At 37.2% G+C, this 22391-nt stretch overlaps 1 protein-coding gene across 1 annotated transcript; it reads right to left on the bottom strand.

Annotated features, from left to right (window-relative positions):
- Positions 1–324: 324 nt before the first annotated feature.
- On the bottom strand, positions 325–18793 carry wdr32 (WD repeat domain 32). Its single transcript, XM_056471343.1, has 7 exons — positions 18187–18793; positions 12031–12144; positions 8822–9019; positions 8028–8230; positions 4647–4721; positions 2748–2893; positions 325–2406 (listed from the first exon to the last, which is right to left on the bottom strand). Exons 1-7 carry the CDS (start codon positions 18603–18605, stop codon positions 2035–2037), a joined length of 1527 nt encoding a protein of 508 aa, XP_056327318.1. The 5' UTR covers positions 18606–18793; the 3' UTR covers positions 325–2034.
- Positions 18794–22391: the final 3598 nt, after the last annotated feature.

Here is a 22391-nt window from a genome sequence, read left to right as displayed (position 1 = left end):
ATCTATTGTGTTGGTGTCTACAGCCAAACATCATAGAACTGTGTCGATGTCCAAATATTTATGGACCTAACTGTCTGTCTGTATGTATGTATGTATGTATGTATGTATGTATGTATGTATGTATGTATATATATATACATATATATATACATATATATATACATATATATATACATATATATATACATATATATACACATATATATATATATATACATATACATACACATACATACATACATACATACAGACAGTATGTATATATATATATATATATATATATATATATATATATATATATATATATATATATATATATATATATATATATAAACCCTCTGATCTATGAAAATAATTAGCTCATTTTTCAATTTCTACCAATTCTTCAAAGCAGATGCTGATGCTTATTCAGTGCACTTATTATTCTAACTATGCTCAAAATCTCATTCCTCCATCCATTTACAGCATTTTTCTTCCCCATGACAAACAGAAGAAATGGAAAAGTCCTTTATTTAATATATCTGTACCACTGCATCCTTAGTAAGGTTAACGTGAATAGACTTTCACTGTTGCACTGCTTTCACTGCATTTTTTAAGAATGGTCACTCAGTTTAAATAACCGATGAGGAGGAACCATTGAAAACTGGTTCCAAAAAAGTTGAACATTCAGATTTTTGTCCTTCACCTTTAGTCCAACTGTATATAAATCACTCACACGACATCTAAACCTGCATCTCCCATTGAGCTCAAATCTCCAGCGATGTGCGTCGTGAGCATCAGAACATTCCAGAACTGCTGATTGTCCATGTAGAGTCCAGCATACACTGTTAAAAAAAATCTGATTATTAACAGTTTCCATATTTTGTTATTCCTGGATGTTTTCTGTTTATTTATGGTTGTGAATTGCACTATGGGAGCTTGATCGACTTTTGATGTTGAAAATTCAACTCTCAGACATTTTAGCAGTGTGAAATTATGTATTGTATAAGAAATAATATTCAGAAATAACCCTGTAAAATAACAACTGACGGTTTGTTTTCAGGTTTTTATACTGTATTTTTCAACACCAATACAGACAATATATCATTCAAACTATGAAAATGTTCAAGTTGTTGAAAGATCAAGATCCCATAATACAATTTACAAGCAGAAATAAATAAAAACAAATAGCAAAACAGGAAAAACTGTTCATTTGAGGACATTTGTTTGCAGTGTATGAAAAAAACTGAACATTTCAAAACTCCCAGTCCATTCAGGAGTCAATCATCATCATATCGTCTTCAATACTGTCTGTCTGTCTGTCTCTCTCACACACACACACACACACACACAGCTTTGACAATACAAACCAGACTTCAGTTAGTGTTGTTAAAGACAAACAGTCCAAACATAAAAACAAACAAGCAGTAAAAGTGACAAACTTCCAGAAATAAAGCTTCTGAACATGATTATGGCATCGCGAAATCTAAAATGTTTGGCAAACTGCAAAAAAACTGCCATCGACTGCTTGCGATTTCATGAAAATGATTGGCTGAAGTGTTTATTGCAGTGCTGAATGAACAGATTCTAAAGCAGGGATGTCAAACTCAATTCCTGGAGGGCCGCAGCCCTGCACAGTGCTGTTCCAGTCCTGCTTCAACACACTTACCTGTAGATTTCAGACAAGACTGAAAGACTTAGTTTGATTAGCTGTGTTTAACTAGGGTTGGAACTAAACTGTGCAGAGCTGCGGCCCTCCAGGAATTGAGTTTGACATCCTAAACGCTCCAGTGACTCATTCAACCTCTGAAAAATCTGAATGCTTTCTCTTTCCCTCCTCAAACGGTGTAGAGGGCACACATCTAAAACTGACAAACATGTACAAGGTCATTCACACACACGTACATACATATCACACACACACACACACACACACACACGAAAATAAACACTCTGTTCCTTTAAGGTAGTTTCGCTCTCCTGTCCTCCACAATGAGCTTCTTCCATTCGCAGGATATCAGTGTGGATTTTCAAGTTTAAATTGATCTGTAAGTGTTAAAAGTGTGGCTGATACAGAGCTACGCGTCCACTGAGGCAGCCTGAAGCGAACTGACAGTGAGTGGGGGAGAATTTGGAGGTGAGCACCACATCGCTGTGAGAGTAGATGGAGCGAACCTCCCTGAGCTGAGCCGTCCGCACGGGCATACAGTCCACTAGTTCCGCACAGTTCTCATCGAACGCCAGCAGACGCACACCGTAACCGTATGGAGAGCAGATGAGCCGGCCGTCAGGACTGAAGCACAGCTCCTTAATGTATCCGCGGCCGACGTTTGCCTCCTCGATGTAGTGTGTGAGACGCAGAGAGCAGCGAGGAGACACTGGGGGTCGAGGTGGAGCTCCTTCTTGAAACTCGTACACACACGTCCACTGAGAACACACAGAGATCAGATACTTACATGAAGGCCAACATACATTTTACTTTAGTCACCCCCCACACACATATTTCTGCATTATTTTTAAAATACTTTGAGTTACTCATTACTTCATAGGCAATAAAGGTTTTTGAACACGGATTCTTAAATGTTTTTCGTGTTCCTTATTATTAAAAGAGAAATATTTTACATTGGGATCCTTTCATAAAACAAAAATACAAAGCTCAACTAAAAATCTAATCAAATAAAAAACATGTACTGTATACCACAATTTAGCCCAAAAACACATACATGTGATTTTGCCCAGCCCTAAAGTAAAGTTTAGATCCGACTGACCTCCTGGTCATCCATGTTGCTTGAGCAGCGCAAGAGCGTGGCCCAGCCTTTAGGATGCAGTTGTAAAGAGGTGATGCAGTTCCCTCGATCCCTCTCACCTGGGATCTCTGGCGTTAAAACTTCAAGACTGTTTCTGGGGGATAAACCTGAGCAGAAGACAAAAAATATAAACACTTAAAAACCTGTAAAGGCTGTTTCAAATATGAAAACAGAAAAAAAAATCTTCTGTAAAACATTATCTACAGTGCATCCAGAAAGTATTCATAGCGCTTCACTTTTTCCACATTTTTTTATGTTTCAGCCTTATTCCAAAATGGATTAAATTCATTAATTTCCTCAAAACTCTACACACAATACCCCATAATGACAATGTGAAAAAAAAGAGTTTTTGAAATTGTTGCAAATTTATTAAAAATAAAAATCCTGAAAAATCACATGTACATAAGTATTGACAGCCTTTGCTCAATACTTTGTTGATGCACCTTTGGCAACAATTACAGCCTCTTTGGGAATTTTTGCCCATTGATCTTTGCAGTACTTCTCAAGCTCTATCAGGTTGGATGGGAAGCAACGGTGTACAGCCATTTTTAGATCTCTCCAAAGATGTTCAATAGGATATAGGTCTGGGCTCTGGCTGGGCCCGTCAAGGACATTCACCGAGTTGTTGTGAAGCCACTCTATTGATATTTTTGTGGTGTGCTTTGGGTTATTGTCCTGCTGGAAGATGATAAAGAACTGTCGCCCTCGGGGTCAAGAGCACACTGGAGCAGGTTTTCATCCAGGATGTCTCTGTACATTGCTGCATTCATCTTTCTTTCTATCCTGACTAGTCTTCCAGTTCCTGCTGCTGAAAAACATTCCCACAACATGATGTTGCCACCACCATGCTTCACTGTAAGCATGGTATTAGCCTAATGAAGAGCGGTACCTGGTTTTGGACAAACGTAACGCCTGGCATTTACTCCAAAGAGCTCAATTTTAGTCTCATCAGACCAGAGAGTTTAGTTTCTTATGGTCTGAGAGTCCTTTAGATGCCTTTTGGCAAATTCCAGGCGAGAGTGGCTTCCGTCTGGCCACTACCATACAGGCCTGCTTGGTAGATTGCTGCACAGATGGTTGTCCTTCTGTAAGGTTCTCCTCTCTCCACAGAAGAACACTGGAGCCAAGACAGAGTGACCATCGGGTTATTGATCACCTCCCTGACTAAGCCCCATCTCCCACATCACTCAGCTTAGGTGGCTGGCCGGCTCTAGGAAGAGTCCTGGTGGTTCCAAACATCTTCCACTTATGGATGATGGAGGCCACTGTGCTCATTGGAACTTTCAGAGCAGCAGAAATGTTTCTGTGACCTTCACCAGCCTTGTACCTCGAGTCAATTCTGTCTCAGAGGTCTACAGACAATTCCTTTGTCTTCATGCTTGGTTTGTGCTTTGACATGTACTGTCAACCCTGGGACCTTATATAGACAAGTGTATGCCTATTTAAATCATGTCCAATCAGCTGAATTTACCACAGATGAACTCCAATTAAGCTGCTGAAACACCTCAAGAATGATCAGTAGAAACAGGATGTACCAGAGCTCAATTTAGAGCTGTGAATATTTATGTACATGTGATTTTTCAGGTTTTCTATTTTTAATACATTTGCAACAATTTCAAAAACTCTTTTTTCACATTGTCATTATGGGGTATTGTGTGTAGAATTTGGAGGAAACAAATGAATGTAATACATTTTGGAATAAGGCTGTAACATTAAAAAAAATGTGGAAAAAGTGAAGCACTATGAATACTTTCTGGATGAACTGTATATATAGATATAGAGGGAGATAAGAGTAAGATAGAGAGCGAGAGATGGACAGAGATAGAAATAGACAGACAGATAGATATAATAAAGTTTTACCCTCTCTGTGTGGATGGTTTTTGCTGTCAATAGTGTGACGAGGTCCTCCTGACCTGGATCCTGCTGATGAACCTTCTGAAAGAACAAAGAAATTCAGTCTTAATCAGAGATGTCCAAACTAGGTCCAGCGGGCCAAAGTTGGCCCATGGTAACATTTGATTTGGCCCACCATTGCATCTGAGAAGAGATTAAAAATTATGAGGAGGGTTGGGGCGAATGCCTTTTACAGAGATAGCAATTTCTAATTGAAATGTAACTTTTTTGTTTGTTTTACTGTAGAGCTACAAAAAACTGAAAATAAATGTTTCGATTAAATGTTGTAAATGAATCTGATTTTTTAAAAATAAAATACTGTCACTCAACAGATAGATGACAATGCAGGTGTGGCTTGACTTAAATAAAATTATTTACTGTAATAAATTCAGTATAAAATTTAAATAGTTAAATAAAAATGTAGTTAATATAAAGAAATGCTTTAAATATTAAACATTTTTTTTTAAATATTAAATAAATTAAGAAATCACCAATGGCAACTTTAATGTAATAAAGTTTGGTATGTTTACCTTCAGCCCACCACCCTCAATAAAGATTGTTTTTTGACTCTTCATAACAAATAGTTGGGGCACCCCTGGTCATAATGAACTCCAGGACTCGCTACATAAATAACCTAAATATGTTTAGTGTCATATCAAGTGTCGTGTTGCATTTAAACAAGTAGAATTCAAAAAGAAATATATTTAAACTACACAAATGTACAACTGTAGGGTTCAATTATACTAAATAAGTATTTTAAAAAGGAATGCTACTCCATATTTAATGAATTAACCCATAAATATCTTATATTACATACAAACATTTAGAAGAAATCGATTGCTTGATTTCACAAAAATACGTTAAGTTGATAAACAAGCAGTAAATTGGGACAAGAGAGTATAATGTTATTACTTATTATATAACAAAGTAAGGGTGTTTTATTAAACTTTCAATTCAACATACCACGGTTCCCACTTTAAGTCAAATATCAAATTCCTTGACTAAAAAGCTGAATTTCTAATGAACAGAAAAACAGCTAGTGTGCTTATATACTAATAATATAACATTAAAATAATGTTCAAATATTAACAAACAATATTAAAATTGGTTTAACTAGACAATCATTTTTCAAGACTTTAATAGCCACTTAAGAACAACAATGGGTAATTTACCTCAGATTTTGAAAAAAAAATCTTACATTTGTAATTCAATGTAATGTAATGTGTATTCACATAGCGCATTTATTGTGTATGGCTATACACCCAAAGCGCTTCACAATCATGAGGGGGTTTCTCAACACCAACACCAGTGAGCAGCATCCACTTGGATGATGTGACAGCAGCCACAGGACAATGGAAGTGGATGGGGATGATTGGGAGGCCATGATGGGTAAGGACTGATGGAGGAAATATGTCCAGGACACCAGGGTTACATCTCTACTCTTTAGGAGATGTGCCATGGGATTTTTAATGACAACAGAGAGTCAAGACCTTGGGTCTAACGTCTCATCCGAAAGACATACTCAGCTTGCAAAGCTGTGAACCTCTTCCATATTTGATAGCTCAATATTAGGTTTACAAACTTTGCATTTAGCTTTTTTGTCATCTACTTTTTAACACCAGGTCTTTAAAGATGTTATTTTGAAGTAAAAGCTATATTAATGCTGGCATGTTTGCCTTAGTTTAACAGTCTGGTTAAAAAAATGGAGGTGAAAAATATGGTTGCTAACCATAACAACCGGCGTCAAAACAGCATGATATATAAATATTTGGTATAGAAAAACTTCATCTTGTTAAATGGAAACTACAATTTTAAAATTCCTAATGATCCATAAAGGACAAAAATATATAAATTCCCAAACTTTAAATGTGTGGAATAGATATTTTAAAATTCCATGCAATTCCAGAAACTCCATGACTCGTGGGAACCCTGTCATACATACAAAATCCTAAAAATGCATCAGCAACTGTTTTCAGCATTGATTATAATCATACACTCACCGGCCACCTTATTAGGAACACCTGTCCAACTGCTCATTGACACATGGCAGCATGACAGCTCATGACACATGGCAGCAACTGTGCATTTAGGAATGTAGACATGGTCAAGACAATCTGCTGCAGTTCAAACCAAGCACAAGAATGAGGAAGAAAGGTGATTTAAGTGACTTTGACCATGGCATGTTTGTTGATGCCAGACGGGCTGGTCTGAGTATTTCAGAAACTGCTGATCTACTGGGACTTTCACACACAACCATCTCTATGGTTTACAGAGAATGGTCTGAAAAAGAGAAAATATCCAGTGAGCGGCAGTTCTGTGAGCGCAAATGCCTTGTTGATGCCAGAGGTCAGAGGAGAATGGCCAGACTGGTTCAAGCTGATAGAAAGGCAACGCACAACACGTTCAACCTTGAGGCGGATGGGCTACAGCAGCAGAAGACCACACTGGGTGCCATTCCTGCACTTCTGTCAGCTGAGAACAGGAAACTGAGGCTACAATTCGCACAGGCTCGAGTTCTGCTGAGACATTCGAAGAATAGGCTCAGAATTAGGTGTCAACAAGATGAAAGCATGGATCCATCCTGCCTTGTATCAACGACAATCCAGGTGGTGGTGGTGTAATGGTGTGAGGGATATTTTCTTGGTACACTTTGGGCCCATTAGTACCAACTGAGCATCATGTAAATGCCACAGCCAACCTGAGTATTGTTGCTGACCATGTCCATCGCTTTATGACCATAGTATACCCATCTTCTGATGGCTACCTCCAGCAGGATAACGCGCCATGTCATAAAGCGCGAATCATCTCAGGTTTCTTGAACATGACAATGAGTTCACTGTACTCAAATGGCCTCCACCATCACCAGATGTCAATCCAATAAAGCACCTTTGGGATGTGGTGGAACGGGAGATTCACAACATGGATGTGCAGCCGAGAAATCTGCAGCAACTGCGTAATGCTATCATGTCAATATGAACCAAAATGAGAAATATTTCCAGTGCCTTGTTGAATCTATGCCACGAAGGATTAAGGCAGTTCTGAAGGCAAAAGGGAGTCCAGTACTAGTAAAGTGTACCTAATGAAGTGGCCGGTGAGTGTATATGATGATATAATATAGTCATATATAATGATTTCAGAAGGTTCACGTCACACTAAAGAATCATGACAGGAAAAACTTCAATTAAACTATTACCTTCTGATCAATTAAATCTAGTCTTATATAATGTATTACACTTTATAAAACAGTTGTAATATTTATCAAACCCATACTTTTGAATGGAAGTTTGTTGTCATCAATTATGTCAATTTTTACACATCATTATATCCATATATCATCTGTGTGTGTACCTGTGCTGAGCGGCGGTCTGCGGGCCCGGAGGATGCGGTAACTGCCCACCTCCAGGCTCTGTGTGAGGTCGAGGTCATGTAAGATGAGCAGGTAACCAGAGGATGTGGAGATCAACATCTTACTGCAGTCTGGAGTCAGACGCATCCGCATGAGATAGCGCGTGTGGAAAAACTTCTTGTGCGGACAGCCATCTTCTGTGAACCTAAACACACAGAAAGCACAGTAATAACAGGGTATATACAGCATCATAGAGTGAAATTCAATACCTTTTTTTAAAACTCTTTGCATACATTTTAAGACCTCATCGCCACTTTGGCAGCATTTAAACTGTGATTGGTATCATATCGGAGACTGTAAGGGTCTGTATGTGTGAATTTATTTATTAATTTTATGTAATCGCAGACGTTACAGAAGGCTATTTCACACATCATCATTGATCTGCAGTTATAATCAAATCATGTTCATAGAAAGGTTAGTAATAAACATTTATACACAAGTATGTATGTGAGAAGTGCTTTTCATATGATATGTACGACCCATACAGCTTTACTTTGACATTTCTTTGGCAGTGGAGAGACGCCTGATAAAGGTGACCTGTACAAACAATGCAGTACCGTACCACGAAGTGGAAACGGGCCATTACAGAATTTTCATTTTTGGGGAACCAACGTTTTTAATTCAAGCGGCTCTCTTTGGGAGCTGGTCATGCGTTTGACCCAAGATGTATTCACATGTAAACAAAGCCAAACTTGCTCCTTTAATTACACTTTTGAGTATGAACACTGTAACGTACCTGTTGGTATCCCAGGTGATAACGTTTCCATCAAATCCTGACGTGACCAGCAGGCGAGTGTGTGTATCGTACTCGATGTTCTTGACCCAGCTGGCGTGGCCATGTAACGAGCACACCTTCGAGTTGAGTTTCCGCAAATCCCACAACGCAATGGTGGTGTCATCAGAGCAGGTCGCAAACAGCCGGTTGTCAAGAAACCTGAACACAACATCAATTACTTTATAGTCTTGTCAGGAAGAGTGTGTGTGTTTTCTGTGTGTAAAAAAAGGGCCCATGAAAGAAGATGTTTAAATTGTGTATTAAGTAAATTCTAGTTTTAAAAATGTTTATTTACGGGTTACAATGCAGACTCAAAATTAAAATACTAACTACTTTAGTTACTTTATTTTTAGCCCTCTGGGTTTAACCCATTTGTGAGTATTAAGTTTTTAATCATTTTAAACATTAAAAAGCTTAGTTTTCGGTGTGCTATTTGTTTAGAATTTGTCCTGGTTAAAAACTGAAAGGGGTTTTGCTCCTCTAACCAAGGGTTCTAAATCTGTGACTGATATTAGGTAGAGCTGAAGATCCTTGCTTAGTTGCTTAGTTACTTGGCTTAATTTCTATCATTTTAGACAGGGTCGGGTCGTGCCGCGCTTGAGCTTGCGCAGTAAATAAACAGTCATGTGATGCATTTCGATTAGCACGAGAACTTAAATCATTTAAAACAACATTAAAATCCATTCATGCAAAGGTGAAAGAAACAAATGATGACGGAGAAGTCAAAAAGAGCCAATTTTCAGGTTAGGCCAACCGCCGGTTATTTTAGCCGCCAGGGTATTTCGGCAGTCACTCATAGGGGAGTGCGGGGCACAAAGTAACTTGGGGTTAAATGTAACACAGAGTTTTAAGGTAGTTGCTCAGGGTTAACCATCGCATTCTTCTGAGGTTTTCACCACAGTGTCGGCAGACGTCTTTCTGCCAGTTATTGGAAAAAGTTCGACGAAATTTGGATGAGAAACACAGGAGAAACCATTTTTGCAGCATAAAAGTATTTTTTTTTATACTCTATTTTTTTTTATTTTAAAAAAATCTGTGAAAGTATGAATGTAAAATCTTATATTGTTGTGATTACCGTCTTCTAGGCTAAAAGATGAAACCATTTTGAAAAATGTAAAACACACACAAAGACTGCAAGCCAGTTTTGAGGAAAACACGACACAGCGGGGTTAGTTGTAACAGGGTGTTACAATTAAGCCACACACTGTTGGACACCGACTAAACTTACAATTTTTTTTTAAATTTTGAGTGTAATGTTAAGAACTTTTTAATTAAAAATGTTTTTTAATAGAAAATAATGTTTTAATAGAAATTAAACTATTTTATTGCTAATAATGCAAACAAATGCATTGTATAATAATGGAGAAATGGATAAGGCAAATAGATTCAAATGTGTTTCTCCAATAAACAAATAAATACATGAACATACTGTGCTATGTAAAATAAAAAAAAGAAATGAGCCAATTACTGAGGAAATATAGCTACTATTGAAAGCAAGTTGGATTTTAATTAATTGTGTGAAATCTGCCTTTATATGCATGTGTTACAACTAACCCCCTGTCTGTTACAACTTGCCCCGCAGGTGGGGTAAATAGTAACATTTATACTCCTGGCACTTTTGGCAATGCTGCACAAAAACCATAGGTCCGGCGATCATAATTTCAGTGCTCATTTGTAGGAGTGGCTTATGTGTTCCTGGCAAAAAAATATGCTTCGTCTAACACCATTACTTTGTTCATTATTTGACCAAAACCAAAAAGTGTTACTTTGTGCCCCGCTCTTCCCTATACTGCATATTACGGTAGAGCGCTAAACGGCAATGTATGTACAGCAAGCTAACAGGGAAGATGACGAGGTCACTCGCTACACAGCATCCTGTCGTGGAAAATTAAATGGATATTCTTGGCTGGTAGAAGATGAACAAATAATCCTACTAAAACTTGCAAAATTAGCCAGATCAGAACTATGCATCTCGGCCAGTAGCAGCAGCAGTGAAAGGGTGTTTGGTGCTGCTGGATGCAACATCCTGAGTGCAGGACTGCGCTAAAGCCATTTACAGTGGATTTAATAATGTTCCTCCACAAAAACACGTGGACTAATCTTGGTGAGTAAAGGATCTTTAAATTATAAATAAATATTAATTAAACCATAAATGCATAATGTAGACAGAGTACACAGGCTAATGTTGGCATTAGGCTATTCTTTTAATATTCAGCTTCACCATCGCCTTAAGGCCAGATTGTGAAGAGAAGTGGCGAAACAAATCCCGCAGAGCCTTTATCTTAATGTCGTTATTGCCAAATACCCATTGAAGGATTTGATTACTATGTGTGTGTATTCTACTGTTTTTACAGACTGTTTTTCTTGTTCTCTCTTTTGTGTCTTTACACTGCAGAAATGTGTGTGTATGCATATTCTGTTCATCTTTTCTCGGTGTGGCCGGAACATTCCGTCCCTGCACAAAAGTCTCTATCTGACTCGCTCACAGATGCGCGCATACCTACACGCACACATTCTCACGTATTCTGGTTGCTGTAAGCTGTCTTTGTATCGCTGTTTTCCTCCTTCTATGATAATATTCTTTTGTGTTAGGGCTCAGTTGCAGGCGGACCCTCAGTGTGTATAAAAGATTGCTCTTCCCTCCCTTGTGTCAGAAGAAATCATACTGAACCATTCAGCTGATTTTCTTCTCATCTTTTCCAAGCTTGGACGGTCTTGATGCAGACACTCACTGGTCATACAAAAACTAGAGTGAAGGGACCTGAGGAAAAGCGGATTTCCCTGCACCCATCATATTTATTTTAATTGGTTAAGAAAGACTTCTTTTCATTGGTCTGTTGGCCAATTTAAAGGCTAAGTGTATGTACCTAAGCCTATTTAGAGTGCTAAGATGTTACAGAGGACTTATTCTATTTCTTTGTTCCAAATTCCAAGTGGCCTTTAGCATATGCTTGTTATGAATAAATTATGTTAAAACATATAAACAACTCATTCTTGAAAAAAGGCAAAAGAGCTGCGTGCATGTGCACATTTGAATAATGTTGGTCTATAAACGGGATCAGGCTTTTAAAAAGCTGTCAATCAAAATGTACCTGTCGGGCTCGGGCCCAATTCTGTCGGGTCTAATTTTTATGTCCCAATTACAGCTCTAATATGGGGTGCATATGTACCTTATGTTATTGACACAGTCCTCATGAGCCTCCACCAGTGTTTTGATATGTCTGGAGGAAACGGGGTCAAACAAGAGCACTTCTGTCTGCTCACAAGCAACCGTCAAAACTGACCTAGAAAAAAAAAGTAGAACATTACACAGGTGTATCTCAATTAGGAAACTTTCTGTATCCCAGATGTAAGTTCCCTATAATATAAAATACATATACAGTTGGAGTCAGAATTACAAGCCTCCTGTTTATTTTTTTCCCCAATTTCTGTTTAACAGAGAAAAGATTTTTTTCAACACATTTCTAAACATAATAGATTTAATAACTCATTTCTGATAACTGATTTATTTTTGCCATGATGACAGTAAATAATATTTTACTAGATATTTAGACACTTCCATACAGCTTAAAGTGACATTTAAAGGCTGAACTAGGGTAATTAGACAAGTTATTGTATAATGAGGGTTTGTTCAGTAGAGGGGCAAATAATTTTGACCTTAAAATGTTTTTTTAAAAATTAAAAACCGCTTTCATTCTAGCCGAAATAAAAAAAATCAGACTTTCTTTAGAAGAAAAAATATTAGCAGACATACTGTGAAAATTTCCTTGCTCTATTAAAACATTATTTGGGAAATATTTAAAAAGAAAAAAATATTTAAAGGGGGGCTAATAATTCTGACTTCAACTGTATATGTTTTGCACTATTCTCTTGTCGTTATTAAATTTCTTGTCGGAATTAATTTCTAAAGCTTTTATCACAATATACAGCATTATCAAGATATTGAATTTAGCTGCAATAAAAGGTTACTTTAGCAGGTATAATAAACCAAAAACATGCTTTATTCTATGTATGTACATGTTCAGAGTAGGGGTGTCGAGTTACCATTTATCCACCTTATGATACTATACCAGCTGAAGCATCACGATACCAAATAGTACTGCGATACTGTAATTCAGAACTCCAATAATAAAGAAAATTGTCAGGAATACTATATCTTACATGTTATAATAGGTCTACATGAAATTTTTCATAAATCTTTTATTATTGAAATAAGTATTATTGGCACGTCACTTCAGCTAAAATTTATTCGTCTTTTTGTTTATTTTAGGCATGGGATGATAACCTTTTTTAAGGTATACCTCGGGTTAGAAAAGCCATGGTTTTAAAACTGCCAAAATGTTCTGCTATGCCGTTCCTAAGGTATTTGTAATATTTTTTTATTTACTTTTTTTATTTTTTTAAGACAACAGTATCTCCAGCAGAAACAAAATATCCAAATATGCTGTTTCAAATTGTAAAGGAATTTATTTTAAAAAATTATATTTTTTAAGAGCAGTGAGCACAATACTGTAATACAGTGATATTTTTTTCCAAGGTTATCATACCGTCAGAATCTTATACCAGCCCATGCCTGGTTTATTTTGTAGATAACAGACAATACATTAAAATAAAGATACAAATTACACCAAATTAAATGTTACAAAAGAACATTGTTCCAGCAAAATTAGACTGTATGAGGTCAAAAATTGTTTCAATGTTTCTTGTTGCTATTTTAAGTTTTTCATCTATTGTTTTTTTTTCCAGTCTTATCAGGTAACAATCCACAGTAATTCAAAATTTCACTTTGTGTGTCGTTCTTTTTAAGAGATTGTTGCGGTGTTGTAGCTACTAAATCATATTGACAGGAACAGAAATGAACCGATTCAGGTGTGTTTGAAACGCCAGAAAACAACAGAAATCGTGCAACCTTACCCAGACTATTCAAATAAAATGGTCTATTGCTGCACAAATGTGTAAGCATTTTAGTGACTTTTCCACATGCAACACTATCTATTGCAGATAGACTGATAATGACGATACTACCGTTTACAAACTACGGTGGCACCGCTAGGGCTGGGCGGTATATCGAGTTCTGGGGATATATCGATATGATTCCCCAACGCGATGCGGGATTATCCAATATCTTTCATATCTATATGGTTTAAGGCCACATGTGCGCATTCTGCGGTAACAGCCACACTTTTTTCAGCAAATCAAGTCACCCTTTAATAAAGACATCCAATAAAACTTTATATAAGGAACAGTAGTGATTTCTTTTTGGAAAAGAGCTTGAAAAGCTCTATTATTACTCTTGGTATTTACTGTAAAACAAGTTTTGCCAACATAAGATTTAGTAAAATCAAAAGACGATGGTCTTGATTAATACCACTAAATAACATATGGGTCTCTGAAAAAATGTAACCAATAACTACTACAATAATATTGTGATGAGAAAGAAATTCATTGTAAGAAAAGTATATCATCTTTATTATAAAACTAACCAAATTAATTTTGTTGTAAAAAAATAGCAATTGTATTAGTTGTCTATTATTCTAATGTGGGGGAAAATTATGCTTATTTATTAATGATCTTGATAGGAGCACTTGTTTGCAGAAGGCAGATAACTTAACTGGAATTTTGTCTAAAACTAAGAACACCAATATTTGATAAAACATAATGATCTCCGCTTTGAAGTGCATACTGCACATGAGCGTACTCTGGCATATCACTTGAAATGAAGGACATTCATTCCGTCTAATTAATTTCACCCATGGTTTCCTCTGTCCTGTGTCTTTTCGTGGAAATTGAGGTAAGGATGTTGTTTTTTTTAAGCTGGAGCAGCCGGGAATGCTGCAATAACAGCGACGAGACAACTCTGCCATTCTATCTCACTCTGTTCCATTGGAACCGGATGTTGTAGTCCGCCGTTTCGCTTACCGGAACCAGGAAGTGTGAAAAAGGCCTATTGACAGCAAGAACGAACATAGAAGCCTTGTCAAATTGACACGCAGCACATGAATGTGAATTCAAAAGAATTAAAAACGCCAAAATGGGAGAAACTCATAACACGTTTTGAAAGTGAAACCACCTCATATTCACTGATTATAAGTTCAGTATTTATTACACGACGGTCTCTTCTTTACATTTACGTTATAATACATTTAGCTCTGCGTTCTGGTCTGTTATTGCATATTGACTTTAATTCCGATTATATTCTAATCATTTATTTATTTATTCTGTTTAATTAATTGATTTATTTTAGCCCCTTAACTGGAAGACGTGATCTGATTATTAAAGCTTAAAGTAAAATAAAAAACATGCATTTGTCTACCAAACATTTCTTTTTCTATTTTAATATCTCACTGTTAGCGACTCTTTCAACAAATAACAATATAAGAATGATAATTATAATGATGATAATAACAGGGAGGGAAACCCCTGTGTATGAATTATATTTTGCTCAAGAACTGTTTAATAAAGTTTCATTAAAGGCTTTGACTCTAAAATAACCATTTATGGGAAAATACCAGATCTATATCGTATACCATCATTCCTCCTAAAAATACCAAGATATTATTTTTTTTGCCCATATCGCCCAGCCCTAGGCACCGCCAGTATTTTGGAGCCATAGTATTGCGATACTACCATAGTACCGGTAAACCATGCAACCCTAGTTCAGAGTAAACAAATGTTTCAGCCAAATTAAATTGCGAAAGGACAAACGTACTATAGATAGCACTTTACAATGAAGTCTCATTAGAAGTGTTAGTAGCATTAACCAACAGTGACTATGTTAATATTTCTTAAAACAACTTAGTTTATTAGTTATTAGCTTCATAAAAACGAATACAACTACTAGGCATTAACTAAGAAATTATCATTACATAACTTTACTAAGAGCTTTGGTAGTTTTCATCGTATTCTGAAGTGCAGATGATCTCAATATTGTGCATGTTCATTATTACAATATTCTGAATTATTGAACATCAACATGTGTCTATTTTATACTAGAAAATACAAATTCAACAAAGAATAACTAGCATTTCATTGCATTGATTTGTTTAATTTTCACATTGGGTAATAACATTCTTTAACCATCGAAATGGGTCTCTGGTTAACAAAGCTGCACAATATTTCGTTTCAGCATCGATATCGTAATGTGATCATTCGCAAAAGTTACATCTCAGGATTTGTAATGTTGAGTTTGTTTTATAACTTATCATTTGCATGAGTTTTGATGCCTGTGATTGTATAATGATTTTAAAAACATTGAGGTATAAGAAATTGTACCATTTGTAACATTAACTTTGGATTAATATTATTGAATTGTTTTTATTTTTATCATTCAGCTACTGTACTTGAATGCTGTTAGATTCGGGAAACGATAAAACACTTTATTTCAATTGTATCTTTTTCTTGATCGCATTTATAGATTGTTATGCACTGCAAATAGCACAGACCACAATGAAAATCTGTCTGGACCCCAAAAAGTTTATAGATTGTTTATTAGATTTTATGGAGATGTACTCCCAGTGTAGAATCCTCCCAATCAATCTAACATCATAAATTATTTTTAAAAAGCGATGTTAAGCCATACAATGAAATTGTATTCATATTGCAATATAAAAAAATAAATAAATAAAAAAAAATATCGCAATGGCTTATGGCTTAAATGGTTTATTGGGCTGTGCAATTAATCGAAATTGAATCGCAATTTTGCAACGTTGTGATTAGTTAGGCTGCAATATAAAATATATATGTATATATGTAAACAAAAACAATGAATAACATCTGAGGTGAAGTGTGTAAAAACCAGTCCGCTATGCTTCAAAAAATTAAACATGCTAGACTTTCTGCGATGGTGTCCTTAGGCATCGCAAACTTGATATCGGTGGTTGTGTGAACTAAGCCATTACAGAAGAAGAAGCGATTGAATCTTGTGTCACGACAAGGAAATCTTGCCGAAATCGTGTGAACTGACTGGGGCTTCATAACTGGCCAATTAAGTGAGCACACTTTCGTTGGGCCCAATCAGAATTGCGCAACTTCAGAATGCTTCAGAAGCATTAATAGTCGAATTAACATTAAAGAAAAACAGCATTTGTAATATGGGAATATTTTGGTTTTAAAGTCACAGACACCGAACAAAAACAGGTCATTTTTAAGAGCTGTCGCAGAATTATTGCTATGGCTTACAGATTATTGAGCTGATGCTTGAACTAAATTAAAATCAGCTTGAAACTTTAATTAAATCGTAAATCAAATCGCAATAGCAATATCTGTCAAAAAAAATTGCAATTAGATATTTTTCCCAAATCGCACAGCCGTACAGGTTTATAAACACCAAAAAGCTTTTGAATTTCTATTTTCTAGTTTTCTAATAACTAATTATTCACTGATTTTTCATAGAAAACAAAACGTGGAATTATATGTAAAACTAAACATACTGGCCTGGTATCTTTTTCTTGTTAGAAGACTTTCTTATTTTTGCAAATTGCACATTTTGGCTTGTGTGGAAAGAGCAATTGGAGCAAAGCCGTTAGATGGCTTTCAAGCAAAGCAATAAAACTGTTTAGAGTTTAATTAGAAAGAGTCTTTTTTCTGAATAATCAAAAATCTAAATACTAATTACTTTAGGCCTTTTAGACCTCTGGGTTTTACCCATTTGCAAGCATTCCGTTATTTTTTTGTATCATTTTAAACATCATAAATTTTAGCAAGACCACTTATTTATATATTTTAATAAGCACGCTTAAGAATCAGCATGTATTAGTTTGTCATAAATATACATGCATAATGAGTCTGAAACATTTTACCCATATTTAGACACATTTCATTTTCCCTTTACTTGTTTTATCATTTCTATTGTTAATAGAAACAATAGTACACATACATTTTGAATATTTTTTGTTAATTCAGTTTAATTTCTGAAAGTTAAGTTATCAAAAGTGGTAGTAGTAGTTGTTGTTGTTATTGTTATTATTATTAATAATGTTGTTTGCATTTTACTGACATTATTACTATCATTACTATTATTGTACTATCTATCTATGTTTATTTAAATCTATATTATTCTTGCTTAATTTTTTTTTTAAATATGTTGTATATTTTTATGTTCTCTTGTTTATATAGTTTGTTTGACTCGTCCACCCAGTTACCTTTACCTGCACACACACACCTGGCAGTTTCCTGAGATTTTTGTTTATCTGTTTTGTATTTGATTCCATGTCATTTGTGTACCTTTTTGCATAATAAAATAAATAAACACATCAAAAGTGAGCATAACTGAAGTGATACTCAGAAACGGGGACTCGTGTCAAGGGCATCCCTGAACCCATGCTCACCCGTCCGGAGAGTACTCCAGGTTAAAGACAGCCCCGTGGGTTTGTGTGCTGAGGTTCACTGAATCCGCCGCCGGACTCATGGACGAATAAAGCCGTGTCATGGTACGGAAATGGTCCCGCGCGGGGTCCACGAACGGTCCCCTGCGGATCTCCCTCCTGCAGATCCAGGAGAACAGAGAGTCGCAGGCACCGGTGCCCCTGCAGCCCGAACCAGAAGCCGAGCCCGTACCGCCGTCCGCGGTCACCTCCGGCCTCGAGCTGCCCTGTGTCCCGGTACACTCGCGGTTCGCCTGCGGTGATGCAGGTCTCGTGGAGCCCCGGTCTTCATCGCTGTCCTCCTCCTCTTCCTCCTCCTCCTCTTCCTCCCGCAGGAGATCAGCGCGCGGCTCCTCATTGTCGCTCGGATGTCCCGAGCTCATTGTTCCTCTAATGCTGCTGGAGGCTCCGTGCTGAGACTCCGCCAAACTGTCCCGCCTGCGGTGGAGGCACAGGCGCTGGACCCGCGAGCCAGGCCGTCCTGCAATGTGTGCAGAAACCGCTTAAACATCCATTAATACAAACACAACAGTACTGCGGATGTGCGCGGATACAACAGAAGACTACGTATTTCCGGTTCCTCCTCTGCATAAATTAAAGCAGAACTGAGTTAGATTTGACTGGATTTCACTAAAACAATCCAAAATAAAGCTGTTAAAAATAATTATGAATGAAATAAAACATATGAAATGATGTGAAAATAAAAAACAATGTTAATGCAGATGACTTGTTCTTCAGTAGAGGATTCAATAATATTTTTGGGTTAAACAGTGGTTCATGTTGATTCATAAAATAAAAGACAATTTATAATATTAATAATAATAATAATAATAATAATGGCGGTTCATTCCGCTGTGGTGACCCCAGATTAATAAAGGGACTAAGCCGAAAAGAAAATAAATGAATTAATAATAATAATAATTTTATTTAATTACATATATTTATTACGATAGGTACTGGAGAGGAGGGTCCGGCCGATGGTTGAACCTAGGATCCAGGAGTAACAATACGGTTTTCGTCCAGGCCGTGGTACACTGGACCAGCTCTATACCCGCAGGGTGCTCGAGGGTTCATGAGAGTATGCCCAACCAGTCCACATGTGTTTTGTAGACTTGGAGAAGGCATTCAACCGTGTCCTTGATGGCATTCTGTGGAGAGTACTCTGGGAGTATGGGGTCAGAGGCACTCAGTTAAGGGCTGTTTCATCCCTGTTTGAGCAGAGTAGGAATCTGGTTTGCATTGCCGGCAATAAATCAAACTTGTTTCCAGTGCATGTTGAACTCCGGCAGGGCTGCGCTTTGTCACCAGTTCCGATCAGAATTTATATGGACAGAATTTCAAGGCACAGCTTGAGAAGATCCGGTTCGGGGATTTCATCTCTGTTATTTGCAGAGGATGTTGTTCTGTTGGCTTCATCGAACATGGACCTTCAGCATGCACTGGGGCGGTTTGCTGCCGAGTGTGACACGGCTGGGATGAGAATCAGCACCTCTAAGTCCAAGGCCATGGTGCTCCACCAGAAAAAGGTGGTTTGCCATCTCCAGGTTGGAGGAAAGTCCTTACCCCAGGCGGAAGAGTTCAAGTATCTTGGGGTTTTGTTCACGAGTGAGGAAAGGATGGAACGTGAGATTGACAGGCGGATTGGTGCAGCGGCAGCAGTAATGCGGTTGATGTACCGGTCTGTTGTGGTAAAGAAGGAGCTGAGTCGAAAGGCAAATCTCTCGACTTACTGGTCAATCTACGTTCCTACTTTGACCTATGGTCATGACCGAAAGGACAAGATCCCGGATACCAGCGGCCGAAATGAGTTTCCTTCGCAGGGTGGCAGGGCACACCCTTATGGATAGGGTGAGGAGCTCTGTCACCCGGGAGGAGCTCGGAGTAGAGCTGCTGATCCTCCACATCAAGAGAAGTCAGCTGATGTGGCTCGGGCATCTGCTTCGGATGCCTCTTGGAGGCCTACCTAGGGAGGTGTCCCAGGCATGTCCCACCGGGAGGAGGCCTCGGGGAAGACCCAGGACACGCTGGACGGATTATGTCTCTCTGCTGGCCTGGGAACACCTCGGAACCCCCCGGAGGAGCTGAAATAAGTGTCTGGGGAGAGGGAAGTCTGGGGTTCTCTCCTAAGACTGCTGCCCCCACAACCCGCCCCCAGAAAAGCGGTAGAAAAAGAATGAATGAATATTTATTATGAGTTGCTACCAGTGACAGTTCAAATGGGAGCTGAAAAGTAAAAATAATAATAATAATAAAATAAAAATAAACATTTTATTGCTTTAAAAAGCCATTTTGGATGTTCTGAGGGGGAGTTTTTTTCTTTATGTTTATATGTGCAAAGGAAAGTTACATTAAATGTTTCTCACTTTTATTTCAGACATTCATTTGAAACAAACTGAATATTTTCAGAAATCCCCTACTGGCTTTATATGTATACTTTAATTCATAAATGGGTGATTAAGTAAATAGAACCAAGTCACTGTTTTATATTTGTAACAGCCTCTGTGACCTTAAAATGAGGTCCAGTTAAACACCGTCATTCATCTGAATTCATTTCAAAACGATCATTCATTTAAACTCGACTTAAAGTCTTTTTAAGAGGATCATCAAGTCATTCACTCAAATGATTCATTCAGGAACAAAACAAAGCAGTGTTTCTCTGAGCCACAAATGCTCTTGCTTTGTTTAAAACTATCTTATAGGTGAAACAGAAACAATAGTGTTTAAAATATAACTTACTTAATACTATTATTGACTCCGTTTGTTAAACTGTTGGATAGAATAAATCATACCTGCAATCATGCTGAAATTGGGGTGGCTCGGTGGCGCAGTGGGTAGCACTGTCGCCTCACAGTAAGAAGGTCGCTGGTTTGAGCCTCAGCTGGGTCAGTTGGCATTTCCGTGGGGAGTTTGCATTTTCTCCCCATGTTTGCGTGGGTTTCCACCAGGTGCTTCGGTTTCCCCCACAGTCCAAACACATGCGCTATAGGTGAATATGGCAAGGGCGCAGAATTGGCATGGACGGAGGGGACATGTCCCCACCATTATCCACCAATTACTGAAATGTCCCTATCAATAATTTAACCGACTTCAAAATAAAATATGAGTACATCAACCCTTAGTAACCTACTCTTGCACAAAGTCAAGTTTGCTATGAGTTCACCGTAATACTATTAACCAAGGCAGTGCAATTAATCGAAATTTGGTTTTAATTTTGGCCTCCATGATTATGAAAAACAATAATCAGGATAAAACTGTTCAATTGCATCACACACCTCTTTAAATTTCTCAAAAATCATACCTCCTCAAAGCCCAACTGCAGTAAAATCATGTAAATTGACTTCTGCAGCATGGGACGTGATTGTTATTTGTATTATTAAGTGGGTCACACTTTACAATAAGGTTCATTAGTTAATGTTAATTAATGCATTTAGTAACATGAAGAAACAATGAACAACACATTTATTTCAGTATTTGTTCATGTTAGTTAACGTTAGTTAATGAAAATACAGTTGTTCATTGTTAGTTCATGTTAACTCACGGTGCATTACCTAATGTTAACAAGCATGGACTTAGATATTAATAATGCATTAGTAAATGTTCAATTATGATTAATAAATGCTGTACAAGTGTTGTTCATGATTTGTTCATGTTAGTAAATGCATGAACTAATAAACCTTATTGTAAAGTGTTACCATTAAGTGTTTGTTTTATATTATTAAGTACTTAATTCATGTTTTTAAATGTGCGAAACAGAATTTGTGCTGTTTAATGCATGCGCTCTAGGGATGTCCCCACCAACGCAAAGAGCTAATCTACACCCTTGGAATTTGGTACGCTAAATTGGCTGTAGCATATGTGTGTGAAAGTATGTAATATGGGTGTTTCCCAGTGATGGGTTGCAGCTGGAAGGGCATCCATTGCGTAAAACATATGCTGGATAAGCGACCCCTGATGAATAAAGGGACTAAGCCAAAAAGAAAATGAATGAATGAATGAAAACATACAATAATTTAATAATTTAGACTCTCAAGTTGTGTTTATGTTTGTTTGCAAAGCGAGTGACACCAGATAACGTCATCTGTTATACATAAAGACATTTATAATAAATAATATTATTGATATATTAATCAATCTATAATATTATTAAAATGATATATACATTCAATTCA

This window comes from Danio aesculapii, chromosome 13 (genome assembly GCF_903798145.1).
Source record: "Danio aesculapii chromosome 13, fDanAes4.1, whole genome shotgun sequence".
In the NCBI taxonomy this organism is placed as follows: Eukaryota; Metazoa; Chordata; class Actinopteri; order Cypriniformes; family Danionidae; genus Danio; species Danio aesculapii.
The sequence above is the reverse complement of the archived record's forward strand: the minus strand, read 5'-3'. Positions and strand labels throughout refer to the sequence as shown.